This window comes from Pituophis catenifer, unplaced genomic scaffold, assembly GCF_029215685.1.
Source record: "Pituophis catenifer annectens isolate HBS135680 unplaced genomic scaffold, rPitCat1.0.hap2 SCAF_16, whole genome shotgun sequence".
In the NCBI taxonomy this organism is placed as follows: domain Eukaryota; kingdom Metazoa; phylum Chordata; class Lepidosauria; order Squamata; family Colubridae; genus Pituophis; species Pituophis catenifer.
Genome location: NW_027256896.1, coordinates 20,976,057 through 21,003,313, shown reverse-complemented (window position 1 = coordinate 21,003,313; position 27,257 = coordinate 20,976,057). Strand labels below are relative to the sequence as shown.

Genomic DNA, 27,257 nt, shown 5'->3' with positions numbered 1-27,257 from the left:
GGTTGGACTGGAAGACCTCCAAGGTCTCTTTCAGCCCTCTGATTCAATGGCTATGACCCCTGTGATCACCGATACTTCAAGCAAATTCCATTGTTCTCTCTTCTTGTCCCTAATTTCTGAGGCATCACAGACCTTCTCATAGTACCTGCACCTACAAATACCTACAAAGCTCCATCAAGTAACTTCTCCATCTTTTCCCGAATTTCAACTACCACCTCAGTTCAGTGATTTCTATCTTCTATTATTTCAAAGTCTTCTCCAACTGACTGGAGAAGGCCACTAATGGCACACAAGACGGTGAAGAAGATGCTATAGGTTTCTGGAGAGAAAAGGCTGGATTTTGGAGGAAACCCCAACAGATGCACCACAACTGTTACCTGCCCTGCTGTGCCAGCAACCACCATCTTAGCCGTATATTTGCATAAGGCAATTTTCTGGACACCCAGTCGGGGGTCGTCGCTGTAAGGGTCAAAGCAGCCAACCTGGATGAAGGTAGTAGGTTGTCCCCAAGGAGGTAGAAGAAGAAAACAAAGTCAGATTCTGCAGACAGAAAACGGACATGGTCTTCCTTGTGTGTAGAGATTCCAAAGATGGACCTTCTGATGCCATCATGATCAACTGAGATGTTCTGGGCTAAGGTGGGCCTCCAGATGCCGCCAAACTACAACTCCCAGGATCCCACTGGTGGTAGATTTCAGCAAGATCCGGAGAACTCAACCAAATCCCTGCCCAGGGCTGAACCATCCACCACCCCCAATGACTTCACATCCAGGGGGCTTCCCTCCTCCCCACGCACAAGTGGGAAGCAACCGAACCCAGAGTTTGCCAGCACCTTCCGAAAGGGAGGCCATTCCTCCTCGTAGGATTGATTCAAGCTGTCGTTGTGTTCACAGTCCATCTGGAAGATGTTGGCCGTGCCCAGCTTGAACAGCGGTTTGAGGGACACTCCGGAAGCGTCCCAGAAACGCACCGTGCCATCTTCATGCCTGAGGAGAGGAGAGGCAAGAGTGGAATGGTGCTGGAGCCATTCTGGCAACCGTACCACAACCACAACATCTTCGTGCCCTTTTATTACTCGCAGGAGGAATTTAATCCTTGCTCGTGGCCAGCAACGTCTCCACTTCTCCACTCGGAAGGAGCATTCCTCCCGGTCAGCCACCACCATGGTCTCCTACTTGGCATTCTCCTGGCTTGGCCAACTCAGAGACTCTCCATCGGACACCTCCCAAATGCGGTGGGACTATTCAGGTAGTCCTCAATTTACGACCAGAATTGAGCCCAAAATTTATGTTGCTAAGTGAGAAATTTGTTAAGTGAGCTTTGCCCCATTTGACGACTTTTCCTTGCCATGTTTGTTAAGTGAATCACCGCAGTTGTTAAGCTAGTCCCACGGTCGTTAAGCGAATCTGGCTTCCCCGTTGACTTTGCTCATCGATCAGAAGGTCGCAAAAGGGGATCACGTGACCCCGGGACAGTCATAAATACAAACCGCTTGTCAAGCATCCAAGTGTAAATCCCGTGACCATGGGGATGGAGCAATGGTCATAAGTGTGAAAAATGGTCGTAAGTCTCTTTTTCAGTGTTGTTGTAACTTCAAATGGTCACTAAACGAACTGCTGTAAGTGGAGGCTTACCTGAAAGAGCCCAGGCAGCTCTTTCTCTCCCCTCTCTAGGATTCCCTCAGGACTTTGGGCCCTCCTTCCATCGCAGGCCTTCCCTGACACAAAAACTGCCCCCCAAAGCTTTGGCTTCACCCCATAACAATGGTCCCCCCAAACCCTCAAGGGCTTTGCTGGCATCCTGGCCATCTGGCCAAGGCCTCAAGACCGCAAGGGACCTTCGGCAGCTAGCAACCACGAGGATGACCACTTACCCGGTCAAGAGCAGCCCCCTCTGGGTGGGTTCCTGAGCCAGGGACCGCCCTCCATCGATGGGCCAAGGCTGTTTAGGACACAAACACACACACAGAGCTTGCTTTGGTTTACGTCCATGGGGTGCACGCATCGCAAAACCTTAAGACGGCTACGTGGAAAGTCCTCCACGCAGAAGATGGGAGCGGGAAGGTTAGCTGCTTCTGACTCCCCCCCCCCCCCGGAAACCAAACAGGCCCCCTCCTCCCCCAAGCTCTGGGTTTGGCAGAGAGGCTCCTTTCCACCCTTTTGGCTCCGGAAGTGAACTTTCCCAACTCACCACCGAGGAAAGGCGAGGGCTCTGCTGCTCGCCGGCGCTGATGATTCTCTCCCACAGCTTGAGGGGCACGTTGGAGATGTGGTAGGAACAGGTGATGGCCGAGGAATGGAGAGGGGCCAGGTAGGGCGCAGGGATGGTGGGCCAGCCCGGTGTCTGCAGATCAATCACCACCAACTCTTCTTCCACCAGAACCACCAAGGCTGTTGGGTTGTCGAATTCTGGAACCGCCAGATAAAAATAGCACCTCTCAGTGATGCTTCAGGGCAGAAAGACCAGGTTGGGTCAGAGGAAGGGGGGAATTTGACAAAACGGACAGCCAGGAGAGAAAAAGAGCCGGGGGGAAGGACGAGGTGGTCTCACTTGGGAAACCTGCAAAACGCTCTCGACAAAGAACGATATGAACCTCTGGACTTCAACTCCCAGAATTCCCTAGCCGGCTGTTCTACGTACCATCCTCTGCGTCTGTGCTGCCCACCGTGAAGAAGTCAATCACCCGCGAGGTGAAGTCCAGCGTGAGCAAAGTTTGGCCCTGCAGGATGGTCACACAGTGCCTGTCCCCATAACTGGCCCGGGGCATCCCCCCGCTGAAAATGATGAAGTGGCCCCTTCGGAGAAGACAAGGAAGCAGAGATGAGTCATTCAGGGGTGCAACGGTTCCTTGTTCTGCACCCACCCCGCGAGGATGGCTGCAGTCATCGGTAGGATTCTGGCAGGTCCTCAGTTTACGACCATAGCAAACCCTGCTCATCGTGGTCATTAAATTGTGACGGTTATGAAATGGGTTGGTCACATGATCAATCCGATTTTATGATCCATTTTTTTCAGAAGTTGTTAAGCGAACACCGTGGTCATTAAGCAAATCAAGGGTTGGCCATGGGCACAGTTTTGCTGAAAACCAGAAGGCCTCTTCTTTGGTTATACACACACACCCCGTAAAACTGCCATGTTGCTGGGCAGAGGTGAGGAGGGGATGACTATCAGAATCCAGATCAGAATCCAGATCATAAGTAGCCCCAAGGAAGGCCCATTGTAACTTCGAACGGTCGCTAAGGGACCATTCGTAAGTCAAGGACTGCCTGTAGGCGAAATGCCATTCTACGAGAAAGGAAAGCGAAGATCGGAGACGGGAGAGGAGAAAAGCTGAGGGGGAACCAACTCAGACAAATGCAACGCACCCCGAGTCGCAGTTCTGCCACAGGACTTTGGTGATGGCTTTGCATGGGAAAGGACCTGGAAGGCGAGAAGGGAGAGATTGATCAGCATCTGAGGAAAGAGAAAAACTTCCTGCCCCGTGAAAAGACGCTTGTCCTCATGGCAAACCCTTATTTCGCTGTTTCTCAACCTTGGCAACGTCTTCGACTCCCAGAATTCCCCAACCAGCAACGGGGAATTGGAAGGTGGACAAAACTGACAGCCAGGAGAGGGAAGAGGGTGGATGCCTTATTTGAAAGAGTTTGGGCTGAAATCGGTGGGGAGCGGAGTGGATAAAGTTTCAGAGGGTCCATCTCTACGTGGAACGGAAGCAATGCTGAGCCAAGGATCGCTTTGGACGATCAACACAGTCTTCCAAGTGGAGAAATTCATTGAGTGGACTGAGCAGGGGAGAAATTAGGAGCTTTGGAGAGCAGTGGAAACCTCTGTCCGGGCTTCCATAACGGTTAAATATTGTCCCCTCGGTTTCTCTAGGCGTGAAATCCTCCCTCCGCTTGGTGACCTGCCGGTTGGTTTCTCTTCTGGCCTTTGGGACAGGAGACGGCCTCCAGATCCAACCCACATCTCCCAAGGGACCACACCTCTCCCTCAGCGTCTCCCGATTAGCCTCACCATAAGGGACGGTGGAAGTTGTGGGTTGCAGGGTCTTGGGCGAACTGTTTGCCATCGACCACAAGGCGTAGCCCCCATCGCTGTGAGAACTGACCAGCGTCCGGCCGCTCCGCTCCCAGCTGACGCTTTCCAGTTGCTGCAAAAAAGCCGCAGACCCAAGCTAAGCCATCCAGCCTTGGGCACAGAGGAGAAAAAGAGGCTGAAAGGAGACCTGCCAGTCAAGGTCCTATGGCTGCAAGGCATTTTGAGAGCGCCCTACTGGGTCCCTCGAGCCACTGCAGACTTTTAATCCTGGTTACCCGATGGGATCATCTTTTAATCCTGGGTAAGCAGGGTGGGTAATCTATAAAGTCTCTTCCCTGTTCCCTTTAACCGCCCGCTAATCTCCCCTAATGGCTAGTTTCAGCTCCTCAGGGCCTCAGCTGGCAGGAGGTACTCCTTAGCTCCGTCTCATCTAACCTTGGAAACTTCCTGCAAAAAAAGAGGAGGCTGGGGATAGGGCATGAGGAAGACTCCGTCAACCCAGCCAAGCAACCTACCTGGTTGCCCAAGAAAAGATGATGAACTTCTCTTGAGCTTCTGTCCCACAGGACCATCAGGCCTCTGCTGTATCCGATGAGGATTTTGGCTGAGTCTTGAGGATGTTCCTGCAGAGATTCAACTGGCCCGAGGGCCTTCCCGCATCGGTAGTCTTCAGGCACCCTAGGAGAGTGAGAGAAAGAGGGATGCTCCAGCTGTGATCTCCCTTTCCAAGGAATTAAGGCAGTTATGGAACCTGAGTGACACGAGGTGCCCTTCTGCAGATGGGACCTCATTGTGTGCATCAGGAATGAGGACAGAAGAATACTCTGTGAAAAGGACCTCACATTAAGATCCCTCATGCTTCCAGTGTCCAAAACAATGAAGACACATAGAGGCATTTGTGTTTTTCTACAATTGACACACCATTTCTGAAGGACATCAGTTAGGTGATTTGACCTGACATCACCAGCAGCCTTCTTGAAGATCTCTGACCTATTTTTCTAGCATTTGATGCTTCCCTCAGAAGGCATCTCATGCCTTCAACAGTTGTCCGGTTCTTCACACACTGATAATGTTCTTCTGCTGCCCATCTCCCCGCCCAGGTAGACCCATGCCCGCTGACCTCAAGCCCTGGCTTTTCTTAAGAGCCACTCACCTCTGCAGGACCTCATCTTGGTACAGGGTGTGGTCCTCCAGCAGCGTTAGACCAGGAAGCCCCAGGAAGTAGGTGCCACCCCCTTCAGTGCCAAGGTATGCGATGCTGCAGGTGGACCCCAGGAGGATCACCGTCACCCGGGTGATGCTGGGAGGAGAACTGTCAGAAGAAAGAGGACCCTCTTGTAACCAAAACCGTTGCGGCAGCTGGATCGTCTGGCCAGCAGTTTTCAGAATCTTTTGGGAAAGTTATTTCAGAGCAGTTGGGCAGCTTTGCAGCTGAGGGTGCATCATTTATGGACTGATGTCTTTGGCACTTTCCTGCAGTATGGACTGCATGGAAAGATCTATCAGGGCTCTGAGATTCTTCTGGCAACTTGGCCCTTCACAACGGAACCCAGAACACATTCTGAAAACGGTCGTCCCAGATCGTGGCACATATACACCCAAGTGGATATTTGCACAGACACCCCTGAACACCAGTGAAACTAGTGCTAGATCCTCATTGCAGGAATGGGGAACCAGCACCCCAAAGGTGATTTGCAAGGAAAAGCTGCCTCCCTCAACATCATCCCACCAAGGTGTGCCATTGTGCCAGCGATGCCCGGGCACCAAGTGGTGGAAGATCAGGCTGGCACCTTCTTTCCTCCTTCCTGTAGCCCAACCCTCAACTGCGCTTCCCCCCCGCTTGAAACATCTGGAGCAGAAAGCAGCTTTGCCCCATAGATTCCCCAGCAGCCCTCCTGCCCATTTGGAGCCATGCCTTATCCACCCAGCTGGACTTCCCTCCCTCGCCTGCAGAGAGCCAAGAAGGGACAAGAAAATGGCCAGGAGGTGGTTGGAGACTGAATACCCCCCTCCCCCTCTCACTTTTGCCCAGGGTCCCTGGCACCCCCAGCCAGCCAGGCAGGCAGGAAGGAAGGAAGGGGGAAAGGAGGGAGCAGAAGCCATGAGTACTTAGCGTTGTCGAACCCTGGCCGTCCGGGGAGGACAAAGTTCCGGGTCTCTTCCAGGTGGGAGTAGCCGTCTTTCTGGTAAATGTCCCACAGATGCAGCGTGTTGTCATCCAGAAGGGAAAGCAGGAGACCCTGCAGGAAATCGGGGGGGGGGCTTTTAAGGCATTCTCAAGGGCACTTCCGAGCCTGGCCTCCAGAAATCCCCTCCCGCTTCCTCAACATTAATTTCTTTCTTTCTATCCTGCCTTTATTATTTTTACAAATAACTCAAAGTGGCGAACATATCCAGCCTATTCCTCCTCCTCTTTTTTTCCCCATAACCACCACCCTGTGAGGTGGGGTTGGGCTGAGAGAGAATGGCTGGCACAAAGTCATCCTAAGGCAGGATTAGAACTCACTACTAGGTTCTACCCACTAGGCCAAGCTGGCTCTCCTTCACATTATTCCGTCCAACCTCGGACCACTTATATTACAATTTACTTATTTCCTGGGCGGAATTTTTTAAATTGTTTTATTGTTTTGTTTTGCTTTGAATGGTCTTATAATTGTAAGCCACTTAGCTGAGTTGGGCGGCTGTGGAAATTGAATAAATGAATAAATTAAGAAATTAAATAATTCGTACAACTGCCAACATGATTACACCCACTTTCTGAACCCTGATTCATAGGGTCACTCTAAGCAGCACCACAAACAAGCCAAACCCAGGCCTTTTTATTTTTTTTACCTGTCCAGGTAGGAAGTGCATCTGAGTGACGGTTGCGGTCTCTTTGTGGAGCCCCGTGAACTCCACCCCGGGAGCCCCGTAGCTGAAGGAGGCCCAGAGTCAAGGAAGAGTCTCGCCAGAAAAGGGGAAAGGAAGAACTTCAACAGAGCTGTCCCCATCTCTCCAGTTGTGAGAGACCATCTAGCTAGACATCCCATTTCCAGCCTGGATGGCGGCAGGCTTTGATGAGAGCCCACATGTGCAACATACAAGCACTAAAGGCTGTTTTTAGGGCGCTGAAAGGTATGCAAGATAGCCTTCTCTTGAGCGTGGAGGCTTTCTCAAGAACAGAATCATCTTCTCTTCCAGGAGGTTGCAAGGTTCTCTTTGAAGATGCCAAAAGTTTGTCACCTCTTGTGACAAGGAAGCTCCTGCCCACACTCTTTTCTCTCTGCCATCCCCTTACCCACCTGTTGACCCATACTACATGCCCTACAACTCCATCTACCCATCCCTGAAAGTTTCCTGGCTGACCCTTAAGCCGTGTTTTTTTTTTTTTTAATTTGATTTATATGCCGCCCTTCTCCGGAGACTCAGGGCGGCTTACAATGCGTTAAGCAATAGCCTTCATTCTTTTGTATATTTTTTTTATACAAAGTCAGCTTATTGCCCCCACAAACTGGGTCCTCATTTCACCTACCTTAGAAAGGATGGAAGGCTGAGTCAACCTTGAGCCTTGGAGAGATTCAAACCAGCAGAAATTGCAGGCAGCTGTGTTAGTAACAGGGTGCACTAAACCCTGTGTTCAGGACGTTCCCCCAGGAAGGGCCTTTCGTTGACTCCGTTTGTCCAAACACTGCCCAGAAGAGATCACCAATAATGGACACCCATCCCCAACTCCTGTCTCGGCCCCCAAAGCTCCTTCTTCCTTCCAAAAGCTTGCCCAGGTCAGCAAAAGACCCAGAGGCTGCATTCACACAATAAGGATCTCTTGCAAGTGGCTAGTTGCAGCCTTGTTCTAGGGTTCATACAAACCTAATACTTTCCATTTGTTCTCGGCTCACAGTCCGTGGCTTAGCACAGGGGTCTCCCACCATCGCAACTTTAAGACTTGAGGACTTCAACTCCCAGCATTCCCCAGCCAGCACAGGGAATTCTGGGAGTGGAAGTCCACAAGACTTAAAAGTTGCTAAGGTTGGACGCCCCTGGCTTTGCACAAGGGTGCTCAAAGTAGACCGTGCACGCCCACAAGGCGCCTGTGTTTCGACTGCAATTCTACAGGTTGGAAAGCACCACAAGGTTTTTTTTGTAATAAAAAAAAAGAGAGACTCAGCAACTTTTCTAGCCTGGTTGGGGATTCTCCAAAACGTGCCTGTTTACACGAAGGGAGGAAATGACACCATTGCTTCATCTTTGAATGAAGCTGCCAGGAGGAGGAGGAGAAAAAGAAAAAAGAGGTCATTTGATTTTTGCCCAGCGCTTCTCTGCCTTGCAAAACCAAAATCATTTTTGCTTAAGATAGATAGATAGATAGATAGATAGATAGATAGATAGATAGATAGATAGATAGATAGATAAAATAAACCAGCAAAAACTATTGGAAGAATGGAGCAAACAGACTCAGCTGGCTTTATTTATCTAAGAACTGGAGCCCATGGCTCAAGAAGGCAGATTTTCCTTAAGGTTGACTTCTTGGCTTACTGCAGGCTTAAGAGGAATCCGATTTCGGCACACATCGGCTCCACTCCCACCTCCCTCCCCTCTGCAGCCTCCTCTGCCCCCCCCTCCCAGGCACAAATTACCGCGCTGGGCTTTGTTTACCACACTGATGTGTGACCTACTTTTCAAAGAATGGGGTGGGCGGTGGGGGGCAATGCTTGGCTTTGGCTCTGGTGGTGCCAAGCCACAATCCAACTATAGGGAAAGCCCGGGAGGGAGGGGGGAGGAATGATCAACTTTGGGATTAGAGGGGTGCAACTTGGACCAATCATATTCTCCAAGGGGCAGGTCAACGGTTGACTCAAGTCCTCCTGGGAACCAAAGCTCCGTGCTGAATTGCAAAGGGTGGGCCAACGGTTCTCTCTGCAGGTGGAATTAGGAAGGAGGGGGGACATTAGAAGTGTGTCTTCCACAGAGGCAACAGACCCTTCCTCTAAAAAAGGGCAAACCCTATACCTACATGAGACCCATGCAGTGAAATCACAACCAGCGGTGGCCAGCTGAGGTGAACTTCAGAGCGGGAGATCACACAGAGAGGGGCAGCAGGATCCCTCTTGGGTTGGGGGATCCAGAAGGAATTCAGAATGGGGTGTCAGATGGAGCATTTGCCCTGGGAAAACGGGAAGCTGAAGGGGACTTCCCACGCACTTTGTCTGGGTTTATCTGCTTCCAAGATCCTGGATATTCACCTCTTTCAACCACGCAGATCCCCAACCTTTCCGGCTTTGTGGACTGGTGGCAAAGGGGGAGGGGCAGAGGGAGAGGGCATGGTTACGAGGGAGTGGCAGGTGGGCTTGTGGGTGCAGCTCCATTTGCACTAGCAGTGGGCACTCACGCCCACCACTCATGCAACTGGAGCTGCAGGAACATGCTCATCTGCCCCCTTTGTGGCTCAGTTCCAAAGGGGCCACAGCCTGAGGGTTGGGGACCTCTGAATGGCCTCATCCTCACACCACCCCCTCTCCTTCCTGGATGAGCCCTCCCCAATGTCATCATCACGTTTCCCTCGTTTAAGCTCAATGAGTTCAGAGAAAGCCCTCGAGAGAGTGAGTGAGTCTCCTCAGAGGTCCCACGCCCTGGGTCTTCTGCAGAACCCAGGAGTGCTGACTTCCTTCCTTTCTAAAGTCTGCCCCACACGTTTCAACAGAAGCCCACTTCCTCACGCAGGAGCTGCTGGGGGAAGAAGACCTGAGAAAAAAAGCCCTTCCCCGGTCCGTCTTCTGCTCAAAAGCTCATCCAAACTCATTCTTGCACCACAACCCTTTCCTGGTGAGACTTGTGGGGAGCACAAAAGGGCAGCCTTCACAGACCTCAGTTTGTGCCCGCCAGAGGGAGAGGCCAGAGCAATTTTGCAGAAGAGCGCTTCCCCCAACAGTCAAAGGACATTGAATTCTTCGCCTGTTTTAGAGGAGATGCCTTCTCCACTGCTGGGAAGATGATTCAGTACGGATTCGGCACCTCCCACAGAGTTCATCTACAATTACACTTCATCTCGCTCAATCAATTCATCATGCAGCTTTGCAAGGGACCTTCTAGTCCCGTGATGGCGAACCTATGGCACGCGTGCCACAGGTGCACACAGAGCCATATTGGTGGGCACGCGAGCTCAGCTCCGGCCAGCTGATTTTCGGGCCTTCTGGGCCCACTGGAAGTCCAGAAACATGCTGTTTCCGGCCTCTGGAGGGCCTCTGGGGGTGTGGGGAAGGCCGTTTTCACCCTCCCCAGGCTCCTAGAAAGGCTCTGGAGCCTGGGGAGAGTGAAAAATGGGCCTACCGGGCACACAGTGCCACTGTGCCAAAAGCAGGGGGAGTGCAGGGGGGTTGTGCGCGCATGAACGGGCGGGCAGAGCGCATAGAATTAAGGGCGTGGGTACACACGCGTGCGACCCCCCCCGCACTCCCCCCACTTTTGGCACGCGATGGCAAAAAGGTTAGTCATCACTGTTCTAATCCAACCCTTTCTTCAAGCAGGAAACCCCGTACCATTTCAGACAAATGCTGCCCAATCTCTTCTTAAAAACCTCCAATGGTGGAGCACCTACAACTTCTGGTGGCAAGCTGTTCCACTGGTTAATTGTCCTCACCGTTAGGAAGTTTGTCCTTAATCCCAGGTTGCTTCTCTCCTTGGTTAGTTTCCACCCATTGTTTCTCGTCCTGCCTTCAGGGGCTTTGGGCTCACCCTCCTCCACCAGAAAGCCCCCCAATGCCCTGCCCTTGCCAAGCATGGTTGCCAAGGCCTGGTCACAGCCAGCTCCGGCTCGAAAGCCAACCAACTCTACCCCTTCCCCCCTTCCCCAAGCGCCTTTGCGGAGAACTATTCTCAGAGGAGCAGGAAAGCTCCAGACAGCCGCTCAGAATAAACACCATCTGGACAAACCGAGGAGGAAAAAACCGGGCACGGAGGCTGTTTGGGGCTGCTGGAAGCCCAGCTGGCTGCAAGTCCTTAAAACCTGCAAAGGAGATTCAAGAGGGGTTTAAGGCACCCCAGGCAAAGAACCTTCCAAAGAACTTCTAAGACCACCCTCACCCCCACTGCCAGGGCAAGCCACTATAATATAAACTGAGAGCAAGCCCCACTCCTTAGCGGCACTGATGACGTTACCTAGCTTGGCAATGAAATGTTTGCAGGAAAACCAGCAAGCTCAGAGGGCACCAAGGACCCTTTCAAGCTGCAAATATTCTCCTCCGAAGAGCCTTCTGCCATTTAAGGGCTGGCACGTTTGGGGGGGGGGAGGAGGAGGAGGAGAGAGGACTGGAGGGGAGATCCCTGACCCAAACACACCAATCGAGTCCCATAATAAACCTTCAAGGTGATGCCCACTTGTCTCCCGTCCTTTTGTGCATGCGTCACTTGGAGCTCCCTTGGGTGGAGAACGCAAAGACGGGACGGGAGGGCTGGGGCTCGGCAGCCCCCTGAAAACCACCACCAGGGTAGACGTGAGGTCTGCCAGAGGTCTGATGCACCAAGCCAGCTTTACAGCTTCCTCTGGGAGAGAAAGATCTTCGCATCAACGGAGAAAACAGTCCACACCCCAGTCCAGCAGCGGCCAGCCAAGCCAGGAAGGAGAACTGCACCCCTGGCTGACCCCGAGAAGCAGCAGAAGGCAACGGCACCCCCGGGCCTCCCACAACTTTTAAGAGACACCCCCCCCCAGAACTGCCCAGGGTGTCTTGATGGGCAAAGACAGGGCGTTGCAGAAAGAGACCCCACTATTCCCCCCAGCACCGTATTGATTGGGCGGGAATTAGGTTTTCCCACTTGGGGAGAAGAAGTTCCCCCAGTACAGCCAGAAACAAGTCTGGGACCTCATGGGAGCCTTCAGGTTTTCTCCCACCCAGCCCCCCACCCCACCCCTTGAAATAATCAGTTTGAGAAACTTCCGAAGCCTTCAAGAATTGATCCATCAGCCTTTTGGGGCAGCTGTTGCAAGACCTCAATGCAAACTCTGCCTGTTCCCATAATGGGGTATTTCTGTCCCACCCCCCAAAAAAATGATGGAGGGACCCTTCAGAGAAGACGAGAGAAGCAGAACCAAATCATCCACATTCCCCCTTCTGCACCCGCCTTCTGAGGAGGGCAGCAGAAACCGGCAGGCAAATGAAACAATGCGAAGGCCGCCGTTTGAAGGGGAAGCGACCGAAGCAAAAGAGCCACGTGATTTTCTGCCCCAGTTTCTTGGGAAGTGACCCCAAAATTCATTCAGCCATTCAAATGTGGAGAAGCAGCTCAGTCCCCTGCGGATCCAAGCCCCCTCTTCTCCAATCGCCCCGAGGAGGAGAAAGAGAGGAGGGGGCTGCGTTTGGAGCACTGGCATCAACCCTGCCCCGTTCTGCTCTTGCAGGAGGAGGAGAGGAAACGATGGAGGGAGGGGGGGCTGGGCTGGTCAGTACGGAGAGCCCACTGCCTCCTCCCCTCCTGCCCCAAGGGAAGCCCCAGAGGGCGAGAGGTCGCACAACCCAAGTGAGGATTTTCACCTACTCCGATTCCTTCTGCCTCCTCCCCCCCCCCCCACCTGTCCCCAAAAGCCCTGACTGCCCTTGCAAGAGACCTCACTGGCAATTCAGTTTACTGCTCTACCACCGAACCGGGTGCATTTGTCTTTGCCAAGGATGCCAGGAGCCAATATTGGCATGGTTTGGCACTTCATTTTCTGGAGGGGTGAATGTGACACCAGTATTTCCCCCCCCACACACACAACAACACACACACACACACACCGGTTCCCTTTGGCAAAGGGCCCCAGGAGAAAGATCCCAAGCAGAGACCCCGCTGGACCAAAAGGGTTTTTTAAAGCTGCCTCAGCTCTTTCCGACCAACCCTGCTGAGACTGTCCCCCCTCCGGCCCCAAAGGACTGGATCCTCTGTTCTTCAGCCACTTCCTCCATTGTCTTGCCAAGCTGCACCTGTCCTGTCCGGCTGCCAAGCCAGGCTCCCAATGCACTACAGATGCTGGAAGGAAAGGCTGGGGCAGCAAGGAAGCGGTCGATGGCAGAAGGACTGGGGAAAACTCCCCCAACTTAGATGCCCCAAAAGCCAACTTCAATCTCCAAACACAACAGGGGAAAAAAAAAAAAAACAACCTCAGCTGATCTGCAAAGATGCCGGTGCTTTTACACGCAAACACCAACTACAGGGCAGAAAGAGGTTTTAAAAATCGAGCAGACAAATGGCAAACTCTCCTTGCAGGCTCCTTTTGCAGATCAAAGGGGCATTCACGCCTCCAAGAGCCTCTGAGCCCCCGAAGCAAAGCCCGCCTTTTGCTTCAGAAGTTGCCTTAAACATTTAAACTATTGAAAAATTCCCAAGGGTTAACAAGGGGTGTGTTGCTGTACGAAAAACACAAACAGCAACTGGGGAGGGGGGGAACCCTAACCCTTGGGGAGGCAGAACAAAATGCAATCCTAAAATATATCCATGCATTAGGATTTAAAATTCCTCTGGCCACCAACAAATTCCAGTTGTTGATGTGATTCTGGTGACCCCCTTAAACATTTCTGCCCTGGTCTTATCGTAGTCCAGCCTGACAAGTCCTTGTAAGCAGAGATCCCCATCTACGGAGCCAGCCCATGCTGGCTTATCCAAGAAACAGGGGTCACCCAAGCACGACTCCAGAGAAATCCCCACCGGCCTCTTTATGCCATTTATTTAAAACTTCTCCCTCTCCAGCTGCTATCTTTGAGGTTGAGGGTTTTTTAACATTGAATCTAAGACTTTGCTATTTCAGCTAGGGGGGAAAGGACTTTATAATAAACATTTGGAAGGGGGCAGGGTTCCCACAGGCTGCCCACTGCTCTGAGCCTACAGATGCAGCCTCCCCACCCCACACACCCCCGAGGCAGTGGTGGGTTTCAAAAATTTTTACTACCGGTTCTGTGGGCATGGCTTGGTGGGCGTGGCAGGGGAAGGATACTGCAAAATCCCCATTTCCTCCCGATCAGCTGGGACTCGGGAGGCAGAGAATAGATGGGGGCGGGGCCAGTCAGCATTTTTACTACCAGTTCTCCTAACTACTCAACATTTCCACTACCAGTTCTCCAGAACTGGTCAGACCCTGCTGAAACCCACCTCTGCCCCCAGGAAAGGGGGAGGGAACGGCATCTCCCGCGTATTGTACTCAGAGGCTGCCAACTCCATGGAGACGAGGCATCGCCGGGCAAGCACGCCAAGGCTGCAGCTTGAAAAAGAGGCCGTTGAAGCCGTGGAGATTTGGAGTGGTTTTCCAAATGCCCCTTCCACAACACACACACACGCACAAAGACTGCCAGCCTCAAGGCAAGAACAGTGGATTGTGGGTCCAGGCAAGAACCCAGGGAAAACTTCCCAACTCCTTCCTCTCTGGGACACACGAGCCCACGAAAAGGGAAGCCCTCGGGAACAGCTGAGTCTTCGCCATTTAAATCTCTTGAATCCTCCCTCAACGGCTGGAAAGACGGACAGGTATTCCTTCTCGGAACACCTTGCACTATGGGGAAAAAGCCGGAGGGCAGGACTGCTAGGAAGAGCAGCACGAGAACATCCTGAAATCGTGGCAAAATTCTGCTGTACTTATTCACAAAAAGGACCCAAAACAGGAAAGTCCTTGACTTACAACAGTCCAATTAGGGACTGTTCAAAATTAAAATATCACTGAAAAAGTGACTTGTGACCGTTTTTCACACCGACGACTGTTGCCGCATCCATTCACAGTCACCTGATCCAAATTCATACGCTCGACAACCGATTCATATTTATGATGGTTTGCAGCGCCCCCCCCCCCCCCGGGAGGGTGTCACACGATCAAAATTTACAAATGTCTTGCTTAGCGACAAGAATTTTGGGCTCAATTGTGGTCGTAAGTCAAGGACTATCTGTATTTTTGTTGGGATCATCATCACCAAAGCTCCAAATCGGGAAGTCCCGTTTTCTAACCAAATACTCCAATCAGCCGTCCCCAAGATGGCACCTTAATTCCCCAATTCCCAATCACATTGGAAGTTGCAATGCCAACATCTTTGGAGACTCTCAAATTGGGGAACCCCCGTTTGGAACATGTTGTGCTTGTAATTCTCAGGAGACACACTGCAGACGCCAACGCACAAGTCCTCACCCAGCAAGAACCCACCCCCGATCCCATCCCCCGAGGACTGGTGGTCCTTTCCCAACTCCCACGTTGTGTCCAAACCCTGCCGCAGACTTCGCGGAGACCTCCATCGTCGCCTTCTGCCAGAACTCCATGCCCAGAAAGGCCGCCGTTGCCATGCCAAGAAGGATACATTTTGACTGCTCCCGATTTGGTTCCGATGGCCATAATGCGCAGCTTGGGGTCAAAGGCCAAGGAGCTGGGCTGGTTGGGAAAGCCATGCTCCACCATCTGGAAGATGAAAGAGAAGAAAGAATTGGGTTGAAGGGCCATCAAAGCAGGAGGAGGTTGATGGGCATGCTTTCCAAGATTGGCAGGCCCAGGAAATGCAGCAGCTTTTCAAACTTGGTTCCAGCTAGATCAGGGGTGTCAAACTCAAGGTCCAGGGGCCAAATCCGGCCCATGGGGTGATTAGATCTGGCCCGTGAGGCCACCCTGGAAACAGCGAAGTACTGGCCCACAGTGCCTCTGCCAGCGGCCCTCCTGAGCTCTGTTTTCGCTGGCAGAGAGTTGCAGTCAAACACAACCCTGATGTGGCCCTCAATGAAATCGAGTTTGACACCTCTGAGCTAGATCGTTCTCAGATCAGTCACCCCCAAACTTCATTCCCAGTCAAAGAGATCTCAGCTACAGAATCCCACAAGCCAGGAAGCCACGTTGCTTTGGTCCAAGCAGGTTTCCAATTGCTGAGTCTCAAGAACGTATCATGTTATCAAGGCTCTGCCAGTTGAGTCACAGAGAGAAAGGAGGAAGGGGCTCTCATGAAACCCCCAATCTGCGCCCTCCAATTCCCTTCTTTCTCTTCCTGCTCCTTCCCCATCTGAGCCAAAGCCCACCCTTCTCCTCCAACCATCCAGCCCAGCTGCCATTCAACATAACAGAGAAGTAGCTGCAGAACAAACAGCGTGTTGGTCTTGCAGACCCTGAAAAAGGGCCATAAGCTGCAGAGTGCTTTGTCCTCCGTGGAGGAGAAATATCTCACCAGCTTTCAGCCCGAGATTTCGGGGAGGCTGCCAGAGCCCCACTGAAACTTCGGCTGGTTAATTCTCCATCATCTCAACCTGCAGCTGTAATTTAAGAACCCCGAGAGTTGCTACTCCCAACTTGGGTTGAAGAATCCTAGTTTAGATACAGCAATTTTGTTCTCTTTGCCCTTTCCATCTCTCCCTTTCAGACAACAAGCCTCCGGCCAGAGCCATTTTTAGACCGTTTGCAGCATGTACCAATTTTAGAGAGAGGAAGAAGAACTCTGGAAGAAAGATTCCTTCTCTTCCAAGTTGCCAAGTGCTTTGTTTTCCTGACTCAAAGACGTTGAGAAGGGCAAGCTGTGTTTTACTTATACCTACCATCTTTATTTCTATCAAGCCACAGAGACAGAAATGCAACTGCTGAAGATTTTCCGGGCTTGGAAATCAAGCGATGGAGAGAGAGAAAAAAAAGACCCTCCATCTTTTTATTCCTGCACTGTTTCCTAATATGATCTGATTGCTTATTTGTTCCCTATGACTATCATTAAGTGTTGTACCTTATGATTCTTGACGACTGTATCTTTTCTTTTATGTACACTGAGAGCTCATGCACCAAAGACAAATTCCTTGTGTGTCCAAACACACTTGGCCAATAAAAAAATCTATGCTATGCTATGCTATGCTATTTCTATTCCATTCACAACTGGCTAAAAAGTCAGGGAGGCTGAGCTTTGAATGGGCTGCTGCCTCCGTAAGGACCAGGCTCGGTCCGATGTTCTCTGAACCGGTCCAAAGAGGCCGGTGGTCTTTCAGCCTGACCGACAACTCTGCTAATGAGTCAAGGAAGCCAAGGCAGCCCACGCAAGGAGGTGGGGTAGAGCCCACTGCAAAAGAAAGAATTGATTAATCAAGAGCTGGCCCAGAGCAACGTCCAAGCTCCCTCCCTCCCTCCCTCCCTCCTGCTCCCCGGAGAATCCATTCAGCCCAGCCCTGCAGAAGTGGACGGACAAATGAATCTTTTCAGCCAATTCCAACTTCGCTTCTCCCAGGCGCAGCAGGGTCAACGCGAGTGAATAGTTGGCAGGGAGAAAGAGAGACGGCTCTTAAAGGGCCCTCCAGCAAAAAGCTTCCCACTTCCTCTCCCTGGTCAGCCCCAGCCCCCTTTCTCCCCACCTCAGACCACCACACAGGGACCCCTATGAGAAGCACAGTTGGGGGAACGTCCTGGCCAGGGGTCTCCAGCAGCAGAACAGGGAACTTCCCCCCATCACTGGCAGGTTTGAAATAAAGGGCCTCCGACCTCCCCAGATTACAGGGTGGTGGAGGAGGAGGAGGAGGAGATCTGGAACCAGGACCAATTTTGATCCACCCCTTAGTTTAAAAGAATAGGAACATTTAGGGATTCAAGCTGGGTGAGGCGAGATTATCTTCATTGATGGAATTTATTTATGAAAACTGCAAGGTCACTGGAGACCAGTTGAGGAAGTCCAAGAGTTTTTGTACACACCTTTTAAAGACATTCCCTCCCTCCCCCTTCTTCCTTCCTTTCATCCACCCACTCTTTTTTCTTCTATCCATCCATCCATCCACTCTCCTGCCCTTCCTCCCATCTCCCTCCTCCCATCTCCTTCCCTCCCTCCCTCCCTTCCTTCCTTCCTTCCTTCCTTCCTTCCTTCCTTCCTTCCTTCCTTCCTTCCCCTAAAGAACTGCTCATAACCACTCAGCAAAACTTCCTGAAGTCCCTTCAGTCCAGGCCTTCTAGGGACAGCACATTTCCCATAGTATTCGGCATCCAATGCACAATGCCCGCCCTTGAAGTAGCAAGAGGGCTCCAGAAACCTCCGCCTAGCCTAGTTCCAGACTTTCGAGGCAAAGGTCTAACTGAGGATCCCAAGCAATTAAGTAAAAATTCAATTGAATGGACAAGTTTGGACCTCGTTCTGATCCTCGTGCAGGTGGGCTTAAAAAAGGACCTAGCCGAGGGGCAGCTATCAAAGTCTGCAACTAAGGCCGTTTTCCTTCTCCTTCCTTGCAACCTGGTCTTTTTTCAGAAGCAGGAAGGCATCAAAAACCCTTTGCTGCACAAGGTTTATCCCATCTGTGTTTTGGTCCCTGCAGGAGAGAAGTGTGAGGAGACAGCGCAGCGCACAGTAAATCATCTTGCAATTTGGTAAAAGGTGCACTGCATTTCCTGCAAAGGTGGGGACAGGACCGTAGCCAGCTAAAACGCTTCCTGCAATCAAGATTGCACCAACAGACTTCTGCATCCTGAAGCAAAATCTACGAGCGAGAAAGAGAGACGATCCTTGCAAGAAGGGAGCAGGAGAATAGAAGAGGAAATATGGTAGGAAATACGCCAGAAGCATCTATGCGGGTCTCTGCAGTGGGCATGCCAGCTTCAGGCACTTCCCTTGGGACTGGGGATCCTGCCGTAGCAAAGAGGCAGCCAAATGGGTAGCGAAGGCCGGATAGGGAAGTCATGCCACACTGGAGATACGCCTACCTACCATCCATCCACGCTGAGAGCCTAACAGTCAAACGTGGGTTGAGTCAAGAGTCAACCCCGGTGCATATTTCCCTTCCCAGATCCCACCTCGATGATGAGCAGGGAAGATGATGGCCCTGCAGATAAGATCTTAGGAGGAGCTTCACCACCTCCAGGACTGGTGAAGAGCGACTTCCTTGCTGACCTGGTAAGACTGGCCCAGTTCAGAAGGAGAAGCTGTCCTGCCTTCCTTCAGCTGACTTATCTCAGAAAAGGCCTCCTTGTACGTTTTTGACACATTCAGGTTCACCATCCTTGGAGGGAGCATTCCAGTGGCGCCCTTCCCATTTCCAGTCAGATAAACTGCCCCTGCTGCTGGACTCCCCTCCGGCCAAGCTTGCTCAAGTCAAGATCTCTTCCCCCTTGCAAAAACTGAGTTTTGCCCCTCAGCCCTTGCACAGCCGGTAGGAAAAGGCCAGAAAGAGGCCACCTCCACTGAATCTGACGTCTCCAGATGTTCTGGCTCTACAGTTCCCACCAACAGCCCCAACGGAAAGGAAGGCAGGGAGTGGCGAGGGAGCAACATCTGGAAAGTCACATACAGCCAGTCCAGCATCAGAGAAAAAAGCATCTGGTCCTCAAGAAATGGGGAGATCCAGAACTCTCTCCTCTCCTCTCCATGAAGGGATCATGTTTGTGCAGAAGGACCTTCTCAACCATCAAAGGAAAGACATCTTGCTCCCAAGCACTCTACTGGAGAACTCAAGACAGCCCCTGGCACACACACACACACACACACACACACACACACACACACACACACACACACACACACACACCTGAGAGCAGCCGAGCTCTGCCCCTCCTTGCCATGCATCTGCCCTCTGCCTGGCAGGCTGCTCGCACTGAGCCTCCCGTGAAACAGACACCTGCATTTTCAGTCATTCTGCTAGGCAAACGTGGGAAGACTCGTGTCCAAAAACACCTAGCTGGGGGATTCTGGGAGTTGAAGTCCATCCGTCTTAAAGTCACCAAGGTTGGGAAACCCCAATGTAAAGTATTGCTAGACGGAGAGGGGAAAAGGAGGAACATTTTTATCCTGGAATATCCATTCCCAAAGACTTTTCCTTTTTGTAAAGGAAAACTGGAGTAGGAAAAGAGACTCTGTTCTTCCCCAGCATCTCGTCAAGCAGACACAGAGTCCCAAACTCTATTAGCTGCATCCAGTGTGCATCCCTGACATAAATTTAATAACGTCCCGTCCCCCCCAGAGTTACACCCAGATCTTCCCACGGAGCCTGCGAATAGCACTACATCTCCTGGCTAATCCTACTCGAGGCCTCACACACTTGGCAGCCGTTCCTGCAACCAGGAGAAACCTTTGGATTGTCTTCTGAACGGGGGAGCGATTAAAAGTCTGACGTCTGTCTTCTGCTATGAACTCCATGGATACACAAGAACAGCACAGCGGAGAAAACGTCTCACGTTCGCCATCTGCTCGGCACCGCTGTGGCCGTCTGGTTGCTCAGTTTTCAACTTTAGTTCAGAGAGGGAAGAAACAGGGAATTGGCGGTGTGTCGCTGCCTTTTTGTACAACCATGAGGACTAGGGGCTTGAGTCCCCAGAAGTCTATGTGTGGATTTTCAACCGAAGGAGGGGACAAGCATCATTTTAAAACCAACTTTGCTGAAGGTAGTCGATTGGCTTCCGGATAAAGTCAAACAGGACTGTCTTGCGATGGGAGAACCTGGTTAGTCAATATCCGGCATCACAAAATAAACTAACCTCAGGTCAACAGCCCAAAAGTCCTCAGCTGATACAACTTGCTGCCTGCATGGAAATGAAGAAACATCCAGGCCAAAAGTATCTCCACATTTCTGGGGAGAAACCCTTGCAGTCGCTATGGCAAGAATTAGTCCATTCAAAGGACTCCCTCTTTGCCTAACCAACATTCCAGGCTGACCAATGAGCCCCTTGGATGAGTCAAGAAAACGCCTCAGTTTAATAAGTTTTGGTCCAGTTGCTGTGAGTTAACCTTTTTTAGATACAACTTTAAACAAAGAACAAAGAAAACCAGCAATCCTCAAACGTTTAGCAACCATTCAAAGTTACAAAAGGACTGAAAAAGGTCATTTACAGTCAGCCTTCGAACTTGGCGGCATCCCCGGGGTCAGCTGGTCAAAATCCAGGCACTTGGCAAAGGGCAGGATGGTTGCAGTGACCAAAGGGTCCCTGCCGGCCATTTGCGACTTTCCCACCCACCCAACCCCCACAAGCAGCCAATCGGGGAAGCCGGATCCCCTTAACAAGGGCAACGGGTCCCTTAACACCGTGGTAAAACAGGTTGAAATATCAGGCGTAACTCAACGGAATAGCGACGGAAATGCTGCTCCCAATTGCGGTCATAAGTCGAGGACTCCCTGCAGTGTCTTAACGCTGTCTGGGTTTCCCTGTCACCTGCTGAACCCCAAACCACCCAGTCCCAGTTTAGCCGGGAACCATGGGTTGCTGAATCCAGCCAGGGAGGTGCTTCCATCCTCTTATCCAGGAAGGTCCCAGGGGAGCCTTTGGTGACCTGCGAAGGGGCCATGCGCCTGCTGTGTTTGCCGAAGCCCCACGTGCCGCTGGTGGGATCACAGAGCAAGCCAGGCCAAGATCAACAGGCTGCCTGGCAAAGTTCAAAACCATCATACCAAGAAATGGGATCAATCATGCCGCTTCCTCCCCCCCCTCCCAATTCTTCGTACTGGCTGTACCGCTGTCAAGCACAGGCAACATTCAACTCCCGAGCAAGGAGGGAATCTTTTCCAGCCCTTCCATGTTGCAACATGCCAGGCAGAGACACCGGAAGAGGCTGGCCTTGTCAATGGTGATTGGGGGGGGGGCCTCGAAGACCGAGGATGGCTGCAAAATGGGAAACTCAGCTGGCAGATCATTTCATTTTTTTGCCCTGCTGCAAGGGACAAGCACGCCAGCTTCCCTTGAGATTGCATTGTACATGGGTGTCTTGGGGTGCAAATAAATCTGGAACCTCCCCAATTATGCATTCCAGACGAGGTGACACAAGCAAGACATCAGCTCAACTCCTCCTCAGTCTCAAACCTCATTCATTGTTTCTTATTTATTAAATGTATATGCTGCCCTGTTCACTGTTGAAGGAACTCTGGATGTGTGATCTTGGAACAACCGCTGCTGCCAAAGCCTACCCCGCAGGGATGTTGCGAGGATTCCCAACAGGGGAAGAGAAAGGAAGAAGACAAGCCCAGAGAGCACACCAGGAAAAAGGACAGGATTAAAATGCATGAAAATAAAATGCACAGCTGCATGTAAGCACAACTGCTGTGACCCACAGGGTGTATCATCCTGCACCAAGAAAAAATAGCAGGAGGACTGAGGGAAGAAGGGAATTAGATCCCAGATGGGTGGGTAACCAACAAACATCAGTTTTGAGTTTCCTGCCCTGCATGCAAGTCATATCAAGGCTTATGCCTAACTCGGTTTCTACTCTATCGAAGAAAGGAGAGGAATATTCCTCCAGCAACATTACTGGGGTGGGGTTGGAGAGGAGGAATAGCAGCCGGCTATTCCCAAGGAGATGTGGGCTTAATGCAAGTCCATATTTTTGGTCAGCCCTGAATTTGACCCAAAGCAAAGCAGGCTGTTTGTCTGGAGCAAACACAGCAGCCGAGGTATCCAAGATACAGTTTGGATTTCGTTAGCGCCTGTCATCCCCCACCCCAACTCTTCCCTCCCACCACGCAGACCTTGGAACAGCTCATTTTAGGAGGCCGCCAGAATGTTAACAGCAGAGCAAGAAAGAACACAAAAGTAAAGAATGAAAAACTGTAAAGGGGGCGGAACTATTCCGAGAGGGGAAAGAAAACTGCCAGCAATGGAAATAAATCTTTTTGGCTATCATGTTTGAACCCAGCCCAGGCAGTGTATTATCTAATGTCCTCCCCCGAAATGAAATCTTGGCCCAGGCAGCGTGGCTTTTCTCTTTAAACCAGAAGAGCTGTTCAAGCAACAAACCAGGAATCCTGGCTGATTCCTTAAAGTGCCAACCTGGGCTATTAGCCTTCTGAAAATCAGAACTAGCTCTGCCCAAATCAGCAACCCCAACCTGAAGCTCTCTAGGCGCTCTGAAGCCCATCACAATCGGGGGGGGGGGGGGAGGCTAAATGGCGAGGGGGTCTCCTAAACCTCCAGCAAGGTTTGGTCCCGCTCTTGAGCACCCACCCTTTGCAAAACAGAGGCTACAAACAGGAGGGAGTTCCAAAGGGAATGGATGCTTCCCAGCCCCCCCCTCCCAAAATGCTCCAAATTCTGGACAAAGTGGCCAAACTATTGTGACTAGGGGACGGGGGTGAACAGAAGCTGCTTTTCTTGGTATGATTTTTTTTATTTTTTACATTTCCAAGTCCATCACCAGTAACAGCCCAATTGGTTTGCACGAATAAGCTGAAAACAAAACCTTGTCTTGTAACCAAAAAAAAAACGCTTTAAAACTCCTCAGAGGAGGAGGAGGAGGAATGAGCTATTTGGGGGCTGAGAAGCATCTCCTCACCCTGCCCAAACATCTCCTCTGCACACTGAACGTTTTAAGACAGAAGAAGCCTCTTCATTCTTGTCAAAGGCCTTCCCACATCTACAGTTGCAGATTTTTTATTGCTTCCATTCACTCCAAGGAGGAAGGAGCTGAAAAGGAGGGTGGGGAGGGGGTGGGAGGGCTGCAGATGGCCCAGGAAAGGGGAGGTGTGGAAGTGGGGGGGGGGGAAGAGAACTCCACAGCCTCACAATGGACACCCAGCCTCCCCCTCTGGCCCAGAGGGGCTGAAAAGAGCAGAGGCACCAAAGCAGCCAGCTTGGAAAGCAGTAATAGTGTGACTTGTGTGTGTGTGTGCAAAAGGGGGATGGGGTTGGGGGGGGTCCAGAGCCAGAGGGAGGCTGAGTTTTGGGGCTCCGGAGAACATCATCCCCGGTCAAAGTTGCCTACGGAGGAGCAACCGAGGAGGTGTTAAAAAGGACTGAAGGAGCTTCCAGCAACCCCTCCCCGGACGAGAGAGAGAAAGAGACACCTTTGCTGGGAGCAAGCGTGGGAAGGGAGGGAATTGGGAGAGGGGGAAAGGCAGGTACACACAAGGCGCTCCGAAGCTTTCTTGACGGGGGAAGAAGCCAGGCACACAAAGCCAACCGAGGCTGGGCTGGGGACTCCCTCCTCCTGGAGCAGCAGCTGCTGCCCCCCCCCCCAGCCCCTCCCCGGGTCCGGTGCCTGCCGGGCTCTCCTTTCCCTTCCTTTGAAGCCCCCCAGCCCACCCTGAGAGGACCCTGCCCGTCTCAGCGCCCCCTCCGTTGGGCTCTCCACCCTGCCAGGAGGGAGGGGCAGCCCCAGATGCAAACAATGGGGGAGGGCGGACAAGCACATGCAAAAGGGGCAGTTGGGGGGGTCTTCTCCCCGGCGCCCCCTTCTTCCTGGGGACGCAGAATTTAACTCTCCTTCTCCAAACTGCCTCCCCCTCCTCTTTTTTTGGGGGGAAGGGTGGGCTAGTTCAGCTCTCTCCTCTCTGCCCCCCTCCCCAAGCCCCTCGCGCCCAACAGGGCGATCCCCACCCCCGAGAAAAGGCCCGGCTTCTCTCGCCCCCTCCCCATTTTTCCGAAGCCCCGAAGGCGGAGGGACAGAGCCCGAGTTGGACCGTCCCCAATTCCAGCCCGAGGACCCCTAAAACAGGCCAATAGCCGACAGGACCCTGCCGCTGCCCCCTCCCCTTCCTCCTGCTTCCACCGGGCGCCCCCCAGATGTGCGGAGACCCCCAGCCCCTCCGCTTCCCCGGGCCGGCGGGGCCGAGCGGGGCGCGTGGCAGGGAGGCCGGGGCGGGGGTGCTGGGTGGGGGGGCACCTTGTTGAAGGCGTAGATGTCCTGCTTGAGCTTCTCCCGCTGGGGGTCGTGGCCCTGGCGGCGGAAGCGAAACTTCATCATCTTGCCGAGGGGCGCGGGCGAGGGGCGAGGCGGCCAGGCGGGGGGGGCGGCGGCGCTTCCCCCATGCAGCAGCAGCGGCGGCGGCGGCGCCCTCCGCATCCAGCAGGGCGAGGAGCGCAGATGCGCCCCGGTCGCGGGAGCAGCAGAAAAAGGCGCGGCGGCGGCGGCGGCTGGGCGGGGGGCTCCTGCCGCTGGGGAGGGGGGCGAGGGAGGCCGGCCCAGCCAATCAGCGCGCCCCGCGGGAGGCGAGACCCCGGCCAGACAATAGGCTGCCGACGAGCGCGCGCCCCGCCGGAGTAGCAGGCGAGCGGGGAGGGGGGGAGGAGGAGGAGGAGGAGGTGCTCCCGCCCCGCCCCTCCTTTCCAGCTGTGCCTTGTGCTGCGCTCCCGCCGCCTGCCGGGAAATGTAGTCTTCAAAAGGAGGCGCTTCGTAGCGCAGGGTTGACCGGGGGGGTCCTGGGGGCGCTCTCAATGGGGGGGGGGGGTTGCCTGCAGACGTTTCGGGACCCAACTGGGTAGCCTCTCAGTGCTCGGAGGGAGCGGGGATTGCAGAGGGGAGGAGGAGGAGGACTGGGGGGTCCTTGGTGGTTTCCTTGCAGAGGTTTCATGACCCAACTTGGGAACACCATGCTAGGCTGATGGTGTTACTTAGCTGGGTTGTGAAACGTCTGAAGCAAACAACCAAACCAAACCCAGAGAGCAGCAAGGATGCCTAAAGCAGTTTTCTCCCGGAGCCCCCGCGGATCCTGCCCTCCGCCTCTGGGCTGCCCCCCGCGCAGCCTTGCCTGCCCGGGCCGTCTCCAAGCTGGCTCTGCGGGAAGCAGGCAGCGACCAGGCGCGGAAACTCCTTGGAGAAAGTGGGCGCAGGACCCCCGAACCTCCCTTCCCTCTGCGCTTCCCCCCAATGAGAGTTTTGTTTTCGGTGCGCTTCTTACTGGGAAACGGGGACCGGTGGCTGAGCCTCCCGGGGAACTGCGCCCCTGCGAAACGTTACGAGGTCTCCCAACTGCCCGGGTGGGCTTCCCAGGAGAAGCTGCTCGAAGGCAAACTTCCCCGGAGCATCTCCTGGAGGAGACCCTGCAAGGGCAGCGGCGGCGGCGAAGTTGCTTCCTTTGCCAGCTGCACATCTGGATGGATGCCTCGCGGGAGAGGCCGTTGCTCTGGGCTCCTAAGGGAGGATCGGGACGGCAGGTTTTCAGCTGGGCGGAGGCCCCCTCCTCGCTGGTGTCCTTTAGAAAAAAGACTCCCGGGGTTGGGAGGGACCTGGGGTCAAAGGTTTGTGTGTATTAAGTGAAAGATGGGACATACATTCCTTTTTGGGCGGATCCACTCCGGATATTAAGTCTCTAGTCCAGAGTGTCTCAATTTTGGCATCTTTAAGATGGGTGGACCAAGTCTCAGAACTCCCCATGCTGGGTGGGGAATTCTGGGAGTTGAAGTCCACCAAGACTGCATCCTGTAGTCCTTTTTTAATTTCCCAGTAATCCCCCGCTGAAGTTCCCAGTGCCTATTTACAAGTACTGTAAGCATCATTACGCTGTAAGAAAAAAGGAATGTGGCAAAATTAAAAGGCTTCTACGTGGGAGCAAAGAATGTGTAGGGCCTTCCAGTAACATCTCAAACATGGCTGCAGCCTCCATCCTCCAATTCCCACAGAGCACTTAGTCATAATGTGGGTTGGTTTCATTCTGGCACCGCACCACACGTCTTCCGTCAAACTAGCAAGTTGGAGTGGTCTCTTCTGGTTGGAGAGGCATTCCAAAAAACAGCCAGCCAAAATGAAATTTGCAGGATTCAATTTTCTTTTAGTCCGACATGTGGATGTTTAGGGGCCTGAGAATAAAACTGCCCCTGATCCGGTCTGTTTCTAGAGGGTGAGAAAGTGGGAGGGAATTGGAGATTCCTGGCTGGCCAGGTTTTACGCTGGACTAGCCAACATGGATGGCAGAAAAATTCTGCTTTAGCTTTCCAGAGGAAACACATCAGCGTAATAAATTGGCAGCTGTCCATAGTTGTCTTCATTTAACTAGCTAGATTCATTTTTTGGCTGGGCAAGCCAGTTTTCCTTCAAACCAACCAGAGTTTACCTTTAAAGGATCTCGGCCACAAGTGGAAAACAGGTTCAGCCAGGGGCGATTTCCTTTGATTAATTCCCCACGCCTTGGCACAGTTGATTTTTCTTCCCCACAAAACCTGTAGGCATTTCGTTTCCTTCCCATGTGATCTGTGACTGCAAACACTGATGATCCTTTCCCCCCCTTTTTCTCTCTGGTTAGAAGCGGAAGGCTTTATCAAACATTTTTTCTGCCTCTTTGTGCTTTTAAGGCTCCCGAAGATGAGCGAGCTTAGAGGAATTTGGCAAATGAATGCCTAATTTAAAGAGCCCCTCTTTGAGAGAGAGATGGGCCGTTTGGAAATATGAAATATATATAAATATAAATAATAAATTAGAGAGCCAGTTTTCCAAGTGGCCATCATGGCTTCAAGACTTTGGGCAAACTTGATATGACCCAGAATATGTAATGAGCACATCACACAATCTACTTGTGAAATGCTGGAGTATTGGATCATTTGCAAATATAACCATTACTTAGGTTTCCAAACTTTTAATCCGCTGTTGTTAAACTTCATCTCATATCTA

The 27,257-nt window shown here is 52.4% G+C and overlaps 1 protein-coding gene across 2 annotated transcripts in view; it reads right to left on the bottom strand.

Moving 5' to 3' along the window:
* LLGL1 (LLGL scribble cell polarity complex component 1) overlaps window positions 1-24,672 on the bottom strand; it is a 33,624-nt gene extending 8,952 nt beyond the window's left edge. The window contains exons 1-13 of one of the 2 annotated variants that reach the window (XM_070954843.1): window positions 24,537-24,672; window positions 15,321-15,418; window positions 6,871-6,952; window positions 6,148-6,278; window positions 5,192-5,350; window positions 4,554-4,716; window positions 4,015-4,150; window positions 3,366-3,420; window positions 2,641-2,795; window positions 2,191-2,408; window positions 1,874-1,941; window positions 833-986; window positions 378-482 (exon numbers count right to left, since the gene is read on the bottom strand). In XM_070954843.1, coding sequence (XP_070810944.1) covers window positions 378-482; window positions 833-986; window positions 1,874-1,941; window positions 2,191-2,408; window positions 2,641-2,795; window positions 3,366-3,420; window positions 4,015-4,150; window positions 4,554-4,716; window positions 5,192-5,350; window positions 6,148-6,278; window positions 6,871-6,952; window positions 15,321-15,418; window positions 24,537-24,617 — 1,605 coding nt within the window. In that variant the 5' untranslated portion in view covers window positions 24,618-24,672. The remainder of the gene's footprint in view (window positions 1-377; window positions 483-832; window positions 987-1,873; window positions 1,942-2,190; window positions 2,409-2,640; window positions 2,796-3,365; window positions 3,421-4,014; window positions 4,151-4,553; window positions 4,717-5,191; window positions 5,351-6,147; window positions 6,279-6,870; window positions 6,953-15,320; window positions 15,419-24,536) is intronic. The other variant, XM_070954844.1, reaches the window with a different exon arrangement.
* Between the last annotated feature and the right edge of the window lie 2,585 nt (window positions 24,673-27,257).